General features: G+C 43.2%; 1 protein-coding gene across 1 annotated transcript in view; it reads left to right on the plus strand.

Annotated features, from left to right (window-relative positions):
- The window catches only part of ANKMY1 (ankyrin repeat and MYND domain containing 1), a 293,230-nt gene that overhangs the window by 96,306 nt on the left and 179,678 nt on the right, over nucleotides 1–17,246 (plus strand). The window contains exon 5 of the mRNA XM_030217039.1: nucleotides 2,957–3,393. Coding sequence (XP_030072899.1) covers nucleotides 2,957–3,393 — 437 coding nt within the window. The remainder of the gene's footprint in view (nucleotides 1–2,956; nucleotides 3,394–17,246) is intronic.

Genomic DNA, 17,246 nt, shown 5'->3' on the forward strand with positions numbered 1-17,246 from the left:
AGTGGTTAGGGTGGTGGACTTTGATCCTGGGGAACTGAGGAACTGAGTTTGATTCCCACTTCAGGCACAGGCAGCTCCTTGTGACTCTGGGCAAGTCACTTAACCCTCCATTGCCCCATGTAAGCCGCATTGAGCCTGCCATGAGTGGGAAAGTGCAGGGTACAAATGTAACAAAAAAATAAATAAATAAAAACTAGAAAGCCTTCTACTTCTCTGGAGTGTGTTTGCTTGGCATGATGGGCAGATTGGCAGATATCCTGCAAGTCCTGGCCTTCCTACAAGGAGGTTTTGTGTTTTTTAATTTAAAACTTATTACAAGCATAAATCTTGTTTAGGTAATTCAGAACAATATCAGGAAATTAACAGTCTTTGAAACTATTCTTGATTAAGAAAACTTATTACATTCTTCTAAATTTAAAGTCCAAAACTTTGGGAGTGGAGCATAATGCAGGATAGAGAAAAAAAGAGAAAGCACTTTTCTATTAAGAAAAGATATCTGAAGGAAGAGGCTTTAGGTAACACAACAACAACAACAACAGGTGAATACTTATCAATAAGGCTTCAAGACATTAAGAGGATCCTTTACCAGCAATACTTCCCTCCACTCTGTCCCCCAGGTTTATGTATCTGACAGAAAAAAAAGGTAATTGAGGTGGATTAAAAAAAATGTCATATTCTCATAGTAAATTATACATCTACAAGGGTATTTTAACAAAAAGCATGCTCCAATCTGTTGTACTCTAAGCCGCAAAAGTAAAAATTGCTGCCTTCTCTGGGTAACCTTAGCTAGATCCACAAATACCCAAATCTGATAGCCATAAAATCTAGATGCGCTAAAATTTAAAGAACTGGATCAAAATCAGATCTTGGTCTGATTCTAATAGAAATGAAACAAAGTTCTTAAATTTTCAGTTGATTTAGAAGAAGAACATTCTAGTCTATTCGCTGATACCAGTGAGTATTCTAAAGCTTCTGAAATTTGAGATGAAGTCAATGGAATATAAAAGCACTTAGAGACTTAAGGAAAGTCTTCTTCAGTTAATTTCAGCACGTCTATTGCATATTTGTCAAATGTAGCCTTAGGCTGCTTACCAACCACCCTTGAGAGTGGTTTTCCATATTCTCCAGCTTCCTTGCCATATCCCCCCCCCCCCCCCCCCCAATATTTAGCGCTATTTAACCGGCCAGAACAGCTGCTGACCAGTTAAATAACACTTAACCGGCTATCTGCCAATAATCAGCAGTGAATAACCAGTTATACCATGCTGAATATCCCCGGCAAGTGGATAGCTGGTTATATTGCGCAATATAACAGACTAGCTGCTAATTTTTAAAGTGAGTTTAGCAGCCATATTTGTGTGAAACCATAGAATATCTTTGGCCAGTTTCAAGATAACTGGCTAAGTCTGCTTAGCCGGTTATCTTGAAACCAGCCAAAAAGAAACCAGATATTTAATGCCGAACACCGGAAATAGCCCGGCATGGAATATCAAGTTCGTCAGAGTTTTTCAGTGGTTAATGAGGAAGGGCAGACTGGATGGGCCATTCAGCCCTTATCTTCCATCATGATTTTATGTTTCTGACCATCACCTTTTTTCTTCCAAAGTAGATATTCTATTACTCCAATCTTTTATAGAATTTGTTAAAGAATTAATCTGGGTCTCAGAGGCTTTAAACTGATAAGACAGTACTTTACCCAAGGAGTCAGTTGCTGTCCATAGAGAATCCAGTGTAACAACAGATGGTTTCTTAAAAAAAAAATCTCGACAATCTTGATATAAAGTTCCATGCTGACTCTGTTCCAGAATAGAAGGAGTAACAGTTTTAAGCATTGAAGCAGACTCCACCTCAATGAGAGAAGCCATTCCAACACACTCTTGTGCTGTAGGTGGAGGGACACCTTACTGAGTGGTGTCCTCAATCTTGCAGGCTCTCAGCTTGACAAATACCTCTGCTGGAGGCAAGAGTTGCCTTCTCTTCTCAGGGCTTAAAGTTGTTTCGGATACCCAGGAGGGGAAGCTCTAAAGCAGTTGCATCTCTGGAGGACACATTGTGCCCAGGCCTCAGGTCATAAATCTTGTTATAGAACCCAACACAGGTCAAGTCAGGGCAGACCATGAAGATACACAGGATTGCCACTTGCTCTTGCTCATCTCATCAAAATGAAGGCAAAAATGTGTTAGGAAATAAGAGCCGATACTAACAGTAGTGTTTTGTCTGCCACCATCTTGCTCTACCCCCAGCTTTCAAGGAGATTTTGAGCAAGGATTGTTGCTTAACTCCCTGAAGGTGCAAGTGGCACCAATGGCCTGTTTTTGTGGCCTGACAGGATATGTTTTCCTGGCATTTCATCAGAAAATTGTGCAAATTTTGAAGAGTGAAACAAATTCATCCTCTATTGTGGGCATGGTACCATCCTAGTGGGATTTGCTGCTAGACCTGAAAGCATTGTCTTATCTGCAGTTTGAACCTCTCAAGGGGGCAAACATAGGAGGTAAAAGGAAGTGATCACATAGGAACTGGCAGGAAATGAGCTGATATTGAGATAAGCAGTTTGGGGAATATAGTGAAAAAGCAACAGGGGCTCAGTCCACAGAGTAAGGTAATTGAGCAACTGAAACCAATTAGCAGCCTGCTGGTGGAAAAAAAAAAGTCCAGATTGTATGCAGAGAGGAAGAATGGTGCAGCAATATGGTTCAGGAGGGACACACAGAGGTAGAATGGTAGACTTAGTTCTAGGACTAAGTGAGGTAGGAGAAATGGAGAGATTGCTGCTACAGATATGTTAGGGAATTAAGGAGCTGCCAGGATTTTGGGCCACTGATAGAAAGGCAATGTGTTTTGCTGTTAACAGGCCTGAGTAGAAGCCATAGAAAAGCATTTGTCTAGAAAATCTGAATACCTGGACAAGAGGTAATGAAATTTTAATTGTTCATTGTATTTTTAACTTGAACAGGTGACGAATGGTGAAGATTCTGCTTTAACAGATAAACAAATTGAAATGGAAGCTATCCCACAAGATAACATAATTAAAACAGAAGAGCAGTTAATTCAAGATACTGATCTCCGTTCTGACCTGGCCTTATCTCCAAAGAATTTTAAAATAAATGTTAACCTCAGTTTGCTTAGTCCTGCAGTTCCAGAGAGTTCAGCTGAAATAAAACTTACTCCTAAATCTGAGTATGACATTGATTATGTGAGCTTAGGAGAGAAGTCCAGGATCTGTTTCAGGACTAATTCAGACCACAGTATTTTTGACTTTGATGCGAAAATGTGTGCAGTTGGGTTGCAAAAGAGTGCAGATCTTTTCAGTGATATACCAAAAACAGAGCAGCAATCTGATGCTAGCACAGATGAAGAAACAGTGAAAAACATGGCACAATTAAAAGAAGAGTAAGTAATACTATCTATCACAACTGTGAAAGCTGGAGTTTCATTATGCAGATAAACCTGAGCAAAGTTTTTTTTTTTTTTTTTTTTTTCCTAAACACAGATCAGGTACCTCTTTGTTAAGGAAATTGACTGATTCTGTAGCCATACTTGTCCTCTCTTCTGCCAATGTATTCTATAAAGAGATGATGAATGTATTCATGTTGTGTTTAAGGAATACATGCTTACTTTTTGACCTGCAGAATAACTGAATGTGTAAACAAGTCAATGACAGTAGATGGAGAATACAAGAAGCCGTAAGTCATAAAAGGAGTCCTTTTAATAAGCTACGCTAAAAATTGACTTAGCACGTCCTTATACAGACCTTTCCCGTTCTCTAAGCTCATTTCTTGCACAACCATCAAAAAGGACAGTTTCTATTTCTTTCATTAATGGCTATGTTCTAATATTAGCATTAGTATGCAGCCATTTAAAAAAATTACTGCAGCAGTGCTTATTGCCTCCTATTTAGGAGGTATTAAGGGCTTCTGTGTTATGGATGAGCTAACCAGTTAGCGGGATGGTCATATGCATTCACCCCTCCAAAAATAATAATAGTAATTACTGCCTGCTTATGGTGTGCAGATGCCAAAACTAACGCGGAACACTTTATCATATTAGGTTATTTTTTGCTGTGTTAGCATTTAGCACAACTTAGTAAAGGACCCAAAGTGACCACAGTGCAGATGCCGGGGGGGGAGGGGGAGGAATTATACTAGTGGGCACCTAGGGAGGAAAGGCCCACAGGAGCATATTTTATAAAGGCAACATATGTGCCTTTATAAAATTGCCCAAGGGTTAATATATTTATACCTGTTCCGAGGTAAGTGTGATTGTGTGCATGCATGTGCTGGTAAGAATAGGCATATATCACCCATTCTACTTATTCCCCATGTGCATTTAGAGGTCAATTCTATAACAGTGCACCTTTATTTAGGCACATTTAGGGCACCTATGTAGTGCCTTTTCTATAAAGTGAAGTAGGTGCCTACTTTCCTTTACAGAAGGCTAGTATAACAGGTAAAATATGCACCTGTAATTGAGGCACAAGCACTTTTGCTGGTGTAAGTGCTCATACCTAAATGCCAGAGATACACCTATCTCTCTATATAAAACGCACCTCCAACGTTCTAATGAAGCCTCCAAAAGTCCCAACATTCTAAATCCGTGGTTTTGTAGATCAAAGTTTGCCCATGAGTGTTTGCCCCGCCCTCGCGTCAAAAGTGATGACGTACCAGCAGCTGACAATTTGCAGCGCAACGCAACTGGGAGAGGGGAGGAGAGACAGGCACTGGAGGGCTGCAGGGCCGTCAGGGAAGAGGGAGTCAGCTGTTCGGCGGGAAGGGGGTTGGCGTTGCTGTTGCGGGGCCCAGCGAGACCGGAGCGGTGATTTCAACAGCCGCGTTGGGGAGGCGGTTTGGAGGGAGAGAGGAGGCGGAGGGAATCAGCTGTTCGCTGAGCCTGGCCCTGAGCGGGGAAGAAGCAGGGTAAAGGGTGAAGCCCTGGAAGAGTCTGAGCTCCGATTGGCTCACTACCACACAAACTAGGGGGGGGGGGGGGAGGCGGACAGGGAACGGGAGAGGACGGATGGGAAGAGGTGGCGGGGGGGGGGGGTCCAGGAACTAAGATGTGAAGAAGTGGGAGAGGGGAGGACAGACAGGCGCATGAGGGTTGCAAGGCCCTCAGGGAAGAGGGAGTCAGCTGTTCGGCGGGAAGGGGGTTGGCGACGCTGTTGCGGGGCCCAGCGACACCGGTGCGGCGATTTTAACAGCCACGTTAGGGAGGCAGTTTGGAGGGAGAGAGGAGGGGGAGGGAATCAGCGGTTCATTGATGCTGGCCCCGAGCATGGAAGGAGCAGAGCCAGGGTAAAGGGTGAAGCCCTGGAAGAGTCTGTGCTCCGATTGGCTCACTACCACACAAATGGGGGGAGAGGCGGACTGGGAACGAGAGAGGATGGATGGGAAGAGGTGGCGGGGGGGGGGGGGGTCCAGGAACTAAGATGGGAAAAAGTGGGAGGGGTTTCCGGAACTAAGACACGGGTGGAAGGGGGAAAGGGAGAAGGGGGGGAAGGGGATAGGAGGGAGGAAGAGTATGGGGGCAAAGGGGAAGGGTAGGAGAGGGGGGAAGGAAGAAGGGGGGGAAACACACTCTCTCTCTGTCAAACACACTGTATCTGTGTGAAACACACTCTCTCTCTCACATACTCACTGTGTCTCACATACGCACTCGCAGTCATTCTGAAACACACACACTCACAGATACACAAGCACCCAATCTCAATCTCTCTCTCACACAGTCACTATCACACACACGCTCACTCAAACATACACACTACGAGGAAAACCTGGCTAGCGCCCCTTTCATTTGTTTCGGAAACGGGCCTATTTTACTAGTAACTTATATAAGTTAGATGCGTGCTTGTTCTTTCCAGACTCTGCCCATGTGTATGCCTACCTGTAAAATACGTGCTGTTCAAAATATGCATGTATTTACAGAATCAACTGTCAAAAGGGAGGAATTCCCAGATTACCTCTGGTAAAAATCTCAACTATAATTATACAAACCAGGGTATAATAAGATGGAGACAATCCTAGTGAGAGGATTGACCCAAGAGTCTGCTGGAATATAGTGCTATGTATAAATATATAAATATATTAGGGAAGTTCTCAGAGTATAAACTCACCCAAGCGAGATTACACCAAAGTCTTTTACGTCTCTAAGGGTGGACAAGCTTCTCGATCATAGAACTTCACCTTAAATCTTTTTAAATTTTTATGCATGCAAATGCACACCCGTGCTATAATTTAAGATAATATCAAATAATTAAATAAATATGCACCTTCCTCAAAACTTAAGCAACTCGTGAGTCAATACTATCACTTGTTCCAACAACCTCATGCACACAATAAAGCACACTTACAAAAAACTTTATTGTGTGCATGAGGTTGTTGGAGCAAGTGGTAGTATTGACTCACGAGTTGCTTAAGTTTTGAGGAAGGTGCATATTTATTTCATGATTTGATATCTTAAATTATAGCAAGGGTGTGCATTTGCATGTATAAAAATTAAAAAAATATTTAAGGTGAAGTTCTATGATTGAGAAGCTTTTCCACCCTTAGAGACGTAAAACACTTTTGTGTAGTCTCGCTTGGGTGAGTTTATACTCTGAGAACTTCCCTAATATATTTATATATTTATACATAGCACTATATTCCAGCAGACTCTTGGGTCAATCCTCTCACTAGGATTGTCTCCATCTTATTATACCCTGGTTTGTATAATTATAGTTGAGATTTTTACCAGAGGTAATCTGGGAATTCCTCCCTTTTGACAGTTGATTCTGTAAATACATGCCCTGTGAGACTGATGTTCCATCCTGGAGTATTAGGCAGAGTGGAAACAAGCTCTCAAATGGTTGAGTCTTTGTTCTCCTGATGACGCATTTGCGCGAAACATAGCTTGTGTTGAGGACAACAGAATGAAAGAACAACAGGATCAGTTGAGAGAGGACATGAGTGTGGACTAAGGATTTTATAAAAAAAACTTTTTAAACACTGTTTAGGACACGTGATAGAACAATTGAGAATACTAATTCCGGTGGACGGAAAAAGAAAAGAAAAAGATAAGTACTGTGTTTAACCTGTCTTCACATCAAAGGGTTTTTTTTGTGATTGAAGATATATTTTTGTTATAGGTAGGAAGTGTTTTAAATTTAGGGTTCAGAGACCCCCAAGAAGGCTGGAGTGACCTTAAATGACTCCATCTCTAAATAGCACTAGTACTGGGGTAATCAAGGAGTTGTGAAGTTCTAAAACGAATTGCCACTGAGAGAGACATCAAGTCTAAGGAAAAGATACCAGCCTTATGACAAACTGGATTTATGTCACAGGTTATACAATGCAGCGAAAGATAGCCTGATACAGCAAAAGCATTTATACTTACAGCCTTTCATCATTAAGTGAAGCCCACAGAACATCATTTGGGATGAGTAGTTTATTTGCCAAGATACAAGTCAAATCAGTGATTGACAACAGGCACGTACAATCAATTAATTATAGGAATATAATAATCCAGCTGCAAACAGGTGTTAATTAGTTCCTAATCTTTTATAATTTCTTTTACCAATTAGAGGTTTTACAAGGGAAAGCAATTAGGTAATTTGTTAATTCTGCTGGACACATTGGTTTCCCTTGGAGAGAGAGAGAGGCAACCCTTCTCTCTAACTTAAACCAGGAAATACCCTGATTTTTATAGGTGCCCTCAGGATATGGATAATATGACAGTAGATATACCTGATTGGATCTATGCTAATGTCATGGTTGTCACTGATTGGCTCATGCTAATGAGTAGCTTCTATCTTGCTAACATGGTTTTGTCTTTAGCTCGCTTGACCACAAATCTTAAGCAAGACCCTGCATCCAGCTACACCTTTCCTTTCTCACACCATGGCTGACCACAATCCTGCTCACAGGAAAGTCTCCCTCCCCTCTTGGACAGCTAGTTCCCTATTTTCTTTGCACCTGGCGTGACTCACTCATTTCTCAACTTGTTTTCCTAACTTACATTAGAGAAAATTCCACTTTGTAACAGAAACGGCTTCCATTTTGTGCTGAAATCCTCCATTTTGTTTCCATATCTATTGACCTAACTTTTCCTAATTTAGCTTATTTAGGCCTCAATCCGGGCTACAAACTAGGCCATACTTTTCCAGTAAGCTCCCAGTTATGTCAGCCATCAGATTTCTGACTCAGCCAAGGTCTGTAATGGCCTGAGCTCTATGACTGAGCCCACCACCATTCCAGTGGGGGGGGGGGGGGGGGGTCTCTGGCTGTACCATAATTATACAGAAGGCAGATTCATAGTGCTATGATGTTGTAATGACCGATCATTACTATTGGCGATCTAGCCGGAGTAGTACGGTATCACTGAGCACTATCATTTAAATATAAGTGGATGTTTGTGAACAAAGTTTTTGGGTGAAGATAATAGCAAATTAAAAATTTAAAAAACGGTTTCAAAAGGGTTGTGGCTTAAAGTAAGTGAAACCAGAATGTGAAGGTACCCCATTTAGACTATTTCTTGAATGTAAGCCACATTGAACCTGAGCTTGTTCGGGATAATGTGGGATACAAATGTCATAAATAAAGTGGGTTTTAATACGCAAGCTAAAACGTAAAACTTTTCCATAAAAGTATTATTGGGTATTCTTCAATGATCTGTGCTATTACCACTCGGGTTCAGAAGATGTCTATAGAATTTTATAGTTACTACCAGTGTAATTTTGATTGCTGTTATTTGCAAAGGTTTAGGTACCTCTGTTCAAATTGTATGCTTCAGTGAATCCATAAATAGAAGCCAAAAGAATCTCTAGGCATAGAACAAAGTTCAACATGATCTGTTGCTGCAGATTTTAATACATTATTTCTATTTGCTTTTTTTCTTTTTTTACAGAATTGAAAACAAGTGGGGAAAACAAGCAGAGCATGGCTCATGGAATTCTTTCCATCCCCTCTGCTGTGTGTATGTGTGTGGGGGGGGGGGGGGGGGGGGGGTGCATGTTTGTGTGTGTCTATGTATGTGTTTGTGTGTTGATGTGTGTCTGTGATCAGGAGAAGGCAAGTTGAAAGGTGCTGTTCCTGAATCACTATGTTACAGCGAATCTGGGTGTGTATATTGCAGCTGGATCTGCTTCTCTCATAGAAATATACTGTGGCATTTTTGCAGGAGTTTAATTTCTGTTCTCCCACCACATGCAGAAACTTCATTTCTACTGCACAGAAACTTCCTCCACATCACTTCTTCGTCTTTTGGAGGAGGTAGTGGGTGGGAACACTTTTGGGGCAGCACTTTTTAGGGGTGGGGCAATTTAGACCATGTAGGGATATTTATGGGAAATTAGTTTGAGGGTGGGTCCATTAGAGAGGTAGTGGGGCAGTTGCAGGAGGGTAGTTTTGGAGGTTGGAGCAGCTTGTGTGGTTTTGCTTGTGTGGTTTTATGGTAAATGTGAGTAGGATAGTTTTTTGGGATAGAGTAGATTGTGGGATGATGGAGCAGTTACAGTGGGGGTTGGTTTGTGGGGGTGGGACAATTTTTAGTTTGATGGGGACAGCATGCAGGGTGGTGATTAGTTGCAGGGGTAACTTTTTGAAGTGGGGCAGTTTGCAGGGGGTAGTTTTATGGGGCAGGGGAAGTTTGAGGATGTAATTACAGGAGATATTTTTGGGTGTTGGGCAGTATGTGGGGTGGTCTGACAATTGCAGTGGATAGGTTTTGGGTGTGGGGCAGTTGAAGGGGGTAGTTTTTGGGGTTAATGCAGTCTACAGGGTGGTAGGATAGTTACAGGGGTAGATTTTGAGGATAGTTTGTGGGGTGATGTGACAGTTGTAGAGGGGTAGTGTTTTTAGATAGGGCATTATGTAGGGTGATGTGGAGGGACATAATCGAACAGGGCGCCCAAGTTTTCCTGAGGGCGTCCTCTCAGGACATCCCCTTGAAGGGGCAGGGAAACCCGTGTTATCGAAACAAGATGGGCAGCCATCTTTCATTTCGATAATACAGTCGGAAATCTCCACATTTAGGTTGACCTTAGAGATGGTCGTCCCTAGAGATGGTTGTCCCTGATTTTCGGGGATAATGGAAACCAAGGACGCCCATCTCAGAAACGACCAAATCCAAGCCCTTTGGTCGTGGGAGGAGCCAGCATTCGTAGTGCACTGGTCCCCCTGACATTCCAGGACACCAACCGGGCACCCTAGGGGGCACTGCAGTAGACTTCAGAAAAGCTCCCAGGTGCATAGCTCCCTTACCTTGTGTGCTGAGCCCCCCCCCCCAAAAAAAAACAAACAAAAAAAAAAAAACCAAAACCCACTCCTCACAACTGTACACCACTACCATAGCCCTTAGGGATGAAGAGGGGCACCTAGATGTGGGTACAGTGGGTTTGTGGTGGGTTTTGAAGGGCTCACATTTACTACCACAAGTGTAACATGTAGAGGGGGTATGGGCCTGGGTCCACCTGCCTGAAGTGCACTGCAGTACCCACTAAAACTGCTCTAGGGACCTGCATAGTGCTGTCATGGAGCTGGGTATATTTGTGGCTGAAAAAAATATTTTTTTAAGTTTTTGTTTAGGGTGGGAGGGGTTAGTGACCACTAGGGGAGTAGGGGGAGGTCATACCTGATTCCCTCCGGTGGTCATCTGGTCATTTAGGGCACATTTTTGTGGCTTAGTCATAAAAAAGAAAGGACCAAGTAAAGTCGGCCAAGTGTTCATCAGGGATGCCCTTCTTTTTTCCATTATCGGTCGAGGACACCCATGTGTTAAGCAAGCCCAAGCCCCGCCTTCGCTATGCTTCCGACATGCCCCCGTGAACTTTCTGCGTCCCCACGACGGAAAGCAGTTGAGGGCGCCCAAAATCGGCTTTTGATTATGCCGATTTGGGCGACCCTGGGAGAAGGACGCCCATCTCCCGATTTGTGTCGAAAAATGGGCGCCCTTCTCTTTCGAAAATAAGCCCAATAGTGCTTGAGGCTATATGCAGGGTAATAGGGTAGTTGCAGGTGGGTAATTTTTGGGGCTAGAGTGGTATACAAGTTTTGGGGGATAGGGAAGCTTGTGAGGTGGGGGCAATTGCAGGGGCTAGGTTTGGGGATGGGATAGCTTGTAGTGGGTAGTGTTTAATGGTATGTGATATACCACCTTTCAATGTGAACAAGTAAAGCAGAAGAGGAAAATAACTACAAATTGAGGCTAGGAAAGAGAAGAGAAACAGACGGGATAAGCAAAACTGCAGCCAGAGCATGCACCTACTGTCTAATGGTGCTCTGAAAAGCTTGGGAGAAGAGATGCGTTTTCAGGACTGACCTAAATTTTGAATAGAAGGGTTTCATTCGAGCAGAAGGAAGGGAATTCCACAGCGAAGGAGTAACATAAAAAATGCATATTGTCCTCTTGAGTTAGACGTGAATGAAATACTGATGGGGATGGAAGCTGTGTTTGGATGTGGAGCAAAGGGCTCTCAAGGTGGTGTAGGGAGTTATCAACAAAAACAAAATATTGTGTTACCTTGCTGTGAAGAGCTTTATGGGTGTCAGGATTTTGTGCTGAATTCTATTGGATACCGGCAAACAGTGGTGGTGTAACAAAAGAAGGATAACATGATCAAAACTTTGTACCACAGCATTAACAGCCTCTAACAGGCACAGAAGAACCTAGTTCAGTCGTTATTCTCACCCACCCCTAGCACAACTCTTCATTTATAGTCATTATTCTAATTAGGATAACAAGAGGAGTGTTTTCATTAGAGTTTTAATTACATTTAATTAGTTTCTGGGAAGCAAACATAAATAAATTAAACATTATACCATATAATCTTAAGATGCAGGAAGCATTCCAGCAGCGAGAGGGGTGCTATCCAGTCTTTTGCACTGAGTGTCACATGCATGATTATCTCCCAGTTGGTGAGAGGTTATATGTGTGTGCTCGATGCAAACAGCTCCTAGCTCTCAGAGAACGAGTCCGTTCTCTTGAGGCTAGAGTAGCAGACTTGGAGGAGCTGAGGGAGACCGAGAGGTGCATAAAGGAGGCCTTCAGGAACGTTGTAGAAAAGTCCCACCTCCAGTCTGGCAGCCCCTGTGCTGTCTTGGAGGAGGGAGGCCTTCTATCACCCTGGTTAAGTTGGATATAATCCTGTAGTCAGGAGAAGCCCACCAGGGGATGCAATATCTTCTCATACCAAGGATGTGTTTCCAGGAGCTTCTGCCCAGGAGGGAAGGGTTAGGACGGCTGTTGTAATTGGTGATTCAATTATTAGGCATGTAGATAGCTGGGTGGCTGGTGGACGTGAGGATCGCCTGGTGACTTGCCTGCCTGGTGTGAAGGTGGTGGACCTCACTCATCAACTAGATAGGATTTTAGATAGTGTTGGGTAGGAGCTGGCTATCTTGGAAGATTGTTACCAGTGACATAGGAAAATGTGGGAGGGAGGTTCTGGAAGCCAAATTTAGGCTTCTAGGTAGAAAGCTGAAATCCAGATCCTCCAGGGTAGCATTTTCAGAAATGTTCCACGTGCTGGGCCCAAGAGACAGGCAGAGCTCCAGAGTCTCAATGCATGGATGAGATGATGGTTCAGGGAGGAGGGTTTTAGATTTGTTAAGTACTGGGCAACATTCAGGGGAAGGGGGAGCCTATTGCAAAAGGATGAGCTCCACCTTAACCAGGGAGTGACCAGGCTGCTGGCATCGGCATTTAAAAAAGAGATAGAGCAGCTTTTAAACTAGAAACGGGGGAAGGCCAACAGTCACTCAAAAGCACATGATTCAGAATAAGGTATCTTTCAAAGATATCACCAAAACAGGGAATAGGACATCCCGATAGCGAAGTTGCAATAGAGAGCATAGTAGACCAGCAGGCTCATTTTCGAAAGAGGACGTCCATCTTTCAACATAAAACGGAAGATGGATGTCCTTCTCACAGACGTCCAAATTGGTATAATCGAAATCCGATTTTGGACGTCTCCAACTGCAGTCTGTCACAAGGACGTCCAAATTTCAAGGGGGCGTATCGGAGTCGTAGCGAAGGTGGGACTTGGGCGTGCCTAAAACTTGGACGTGTTTGACCCATAATTGAAAAAGTAAGCACGTCCATGACGAACACTTGGACGTTTTCTCCCGGACGTGTTTTTTGGTTTTTTTTTACAAATAAGGCACAAAAAGGTGCCCGAAATGACCAGATGACCACCGGATGGAATCAGGGATGACCTCCCATTACTCCCCCAGTGGTCACCAACTCCCTCCCACCCTCAAAAAACATCTTTAAAATATTTTGTGCCAGCCTCAGATGTCATACTCAGGTCCATGAGAGCGCATGCAAGTCCCTGGAGCAGTTTTAGTGGGTACTGCAGTGCACTTCAGACAGGCGGACCCAGGCCCATACCCCCCCTACCTGTTACATTTGTGGAGGAAACAGAGAGCACTTCAAAACCACCACAAACCCACTGTACCCATATATAGGTGCTCCCCTTCACCTATAAGGGCTATGGTAGTGATGTACAGTTGTGGGTAGTGGGTTTTGGGGTGCTCAGCACACAAGGTAAGGGAACAATTTATGAAGTCCACTGCAGTGCCCCCTAGGGTGCCCGGTTGGTGTCCTGGCACGTCAGGGGGACCAGTGCACTACAAATGCTGGCTCCTCCCACGTCCAAATGGCTTGCATTTGAACATTTTTGACATGGACGTCTTTGGTTTCGAAAATCGCCAAAAGTCAGAAACGTCCAGATCTAAGGATGTCCAAATCTAGGGACATCCAAATTTAAGGATTTGAACGTCTCTGACGGTATTTTCAAAATGAAAGATGGACGTCTATCTTTTTTTGAAAATACGGGTTTCCCTGCCCCTGGATTTCGACATTTTGCAAAGACGTCCAAATCGCAACTTGGACGTTTCTTTCGAAAATGCCCCTCCAGGTGTCTTTAAATAAAAAGCAGACAGATTTTCAAGATTGCACATTATCACTGTCAACTACTGAGCAAGATGTAAATAGGAACAACAAACATAGTCTGAAATGTCTATATGTGAATACCAGAAGCCTAATAAATAAAATGGAAGAGTTAGAATATGTGGACGAAATGAAATAATAGATACAATAGGTATTTCTGAGACCTTGTGGAAGGAGGATAACCAGTGGTACACTGTCATACCAGGATACAAATTATATTGCAGCGATATGGTTGATCAGATTGGTGGAGGAGTAGGATTGTATGTTAGGGCCTTGAATCGAATAGACTAAAAAATCTACAGGACACAAAACGTATCTTGGAATCCCTATGGATTGAAATTCCATGTGTAAAGGGATAAGGATAGTGATAGGAGTGTACTACCGTCCACCTGGCCAGGGTGAAGAGACAGATGTAGAAATGTTATCAGAAATTAGGGAGGCTAACAAACTGGGGAACACAATAATAATGAGTGATTTTAATTACCCCGATATTGACTGGATGAATGTAACATCAGTGCACTCTAGAGAGGTGAAGTTCTTTGATGGAATCAAGGATTGCTTTATGGAGCAGCTGGCTCAGGAACTAACAAGAGGAGGAACAATTCTAGACCTAGTACTTAGTGGAGCAAATGATCTGGTAGAAGAGGTAATGGTGCTGGGGCCTCTTGATAACAGTGATTATAGCATAATCAGATTTGATATAAGCTCTGGAGTAAGTACATAGAGGAAATCTAATATGTTAGCACTTAACTTTCAAAAAGGAGACTATGATAAAATGAGAAGAATGGCAGATGATGTTTAATGTGAGCAATTGCAAAGTGATGCATGTGGGAAAGAGGAACCCAAGCTATAGTTATGTGTGATGCAAGGTTCCACATTAGGAGTCACCAACTAGGAAAAGGATCTAGGAGTCATCGTTGATGATACTTTGAAAACCTCTGCTCAGTGTGCTGTGGCAGCAAAGAAATCAAATAGAATGTTAGTATTATTAGGAAAGGAATGGAAAATAAAAACGAGGATGTTATAATGCCTTTGTATCGCTCCATGGTGCGACTGCACCTTGAATACTGTGTGCAATTCTGATCAAAAAAGATATAGTGGAATTTGAAAAAGTACAGAGAATGTGGATGAAAATGATAAAGAGGATGGGACGACTTCCCTATGAGGAAAGGTTATAATGGCTTGGGCCTTTCAGCTTGGAGAAAAGATGACTGATGGAAGATATGATAGAGGTATATAAAATACTGAGTGGAGTGGAACGGGTAGATGTGAATCACTTGTTTACTCTTTCTAAAATACTAGGACTAGGGGGCACACAGTGAAGCTGCAAAGAGTAAATTTAAAACAAATTGGAGAAAATATTTCTTCACTCAACGTGGAATTAAATTCTGGAATTTATTGCCAAAGAATGTGGTAAAAGCAGTTAGCTTAGTGGGGTTTAAAAAAGGTTTGGATAGCTTCCTAAAAGAAAAATTCATAAGCCATTATTAAAATGAACTTGGGAAAATTCACTGCTTGTTTCTGGGATACGCAGCATAAAATATACTGTTTTGGGGATCTTGATTGGCCACTGTTGGAAACAGGATACTGGGCTCGATGGACTTTTGGTCTGTCCCAGTATGGCAACACTTTATGTATTTATGGGGATGAAGAGCCGCATTGAGAAGGTTTGCTCAGATTGTAAACTTTTATGAAGGGTAGTGCTGAGGCCAGCATACATAATTTTGCAGTAATCCAGGCAATTGGCGACCATGTGGACTCATCAAGATAGTTATGAACAGTGTGAATATGAGACAGCAAAACAGGGTTTAACAACAGAAGCAATTTGAATGTCAAGGGGTAGTTTATAGGTGTGGGGACAGCATGTAAGGTGGTGGTGCAGTTTCAGGTGGGAAGGTTTTGGGGGTGGTTTTTATTAGGGTAGTTTGAGGGTTTATAAAAATAAGGACTGCCACTGTATAAACTACCTTCCCTTATTATTAATTACTATATTTCACTCTTTCTATGCTGCAGAAACAGGAACTCCTTTTTCCACAGAAATGTATTGTGCCATGGGGAGAAGGGAGCTTATTTCTCTGAAATCTCCAGTATAGTTTGGCCTATTTTTTATCTCAGTGTGCGGCCATCTTTCGTTTCGATAATACGGTCGGGAATGTCCAAATCTCAACATTTAGGTCGACCTTAGAGATGGTCATCCCTGGTTTTCGGCGATAATGGAAACCGAGGACACCCATCTCAAAAACGACCAAATCCAACTCATTTGGTAATGGGAGGAGCCAGCATTCATAGTGCACTGGTCCCCCTGACATGCCAGGACACCAACCGGGCACCCTAGGGGGGCACTGCAGTGGACTAACTGAACGGAAAAAGCCCTTCCCTTACCGATCCCTTAGCGATTCAGAAAGGAACAGGCATGCATGAAGGAAATTGCATGCAAATGAGCTGCTCACTGTTAGCTCATTTGCACACAATTTCCTTCCTAAGGAGGGGAAGCCAGTGCAGAACAGCCAAGCATTATGTGTGGCTGCTCTGCGCATGCCAAAGATGGCTTCATAAATGCAGACAAGCTGCGTGTATAATAGCTGTCTACAACCTTAAATAAAGTGCCATCTACTACCTTAGAAAAATACAAGACCAGGTGAAAACATCCAAGTGCTCGTCAGGGACGTCTTTTTTTTTATTTTTTATTTTTTTTAGAGTATGGGTGAAGATCGTCCTTTGCTATGCCTCCGTCCCTGCGACAGCAGTTGAAGACGTCCAAAATGTGGATGTTTCTGTGAGAAGGATGTCCATGCCTGGATATTTCTGTGAGAAGGACGTCCATGCCTTTGCTATGCCTCTGACACCCCCTTTATTTATTTGGATTACAAGTAGCAGCAATGGGATTTGAACCGGCCACCTCTGGATTGCAAGACCAGTGCTCTAACTACTAGGCCACTCCTCCACGCCTTTGAAATTTGGCCGTCCCTGTGGGGGGGGGGGGGGAAGTTCAGGATGTCCAAAATGTTTGAAAGAAGGATGTCCACGCCTTCGCTATGCCTCCGCTGACACACACATATCTCTCTCCCCCCAGGGACCTGCATTCTGCTGCGATGGACCTGAGTATGACATTTCATGGCTGGCAAAAAAAGTTTTTAAAGTTGATTTTTTGGGGGTGGATGGGAGGTGGTTAGTGACCACTGGGGGAGTCAGGGGAGGTCATCCCCGATTCCCTCCGGTGGTCATCAGGTCAGTTCAGGCACCTTTTTGAGGCTTGGTTGTAATTAAAAATGGACCAAGTAAAGTCGGCCAAGTGCTCGTCAGGGACGCCCTTCTTTTTTCCA

Source organism: Microcaecilia unicolor, chromosome 10 (genome assembly GCF_901765095.1).
Source record: "Microcaecilia unicolor chromosome 10, aMicUni1.1, whole genome shotgun sequence".
Lineage (NCBI taxonomy): Eukaryota > Metazoa > Chordata > Amphibia > Gymnophiona > Siphonopidae > Microcaecilia > Microcaecilia unicolor.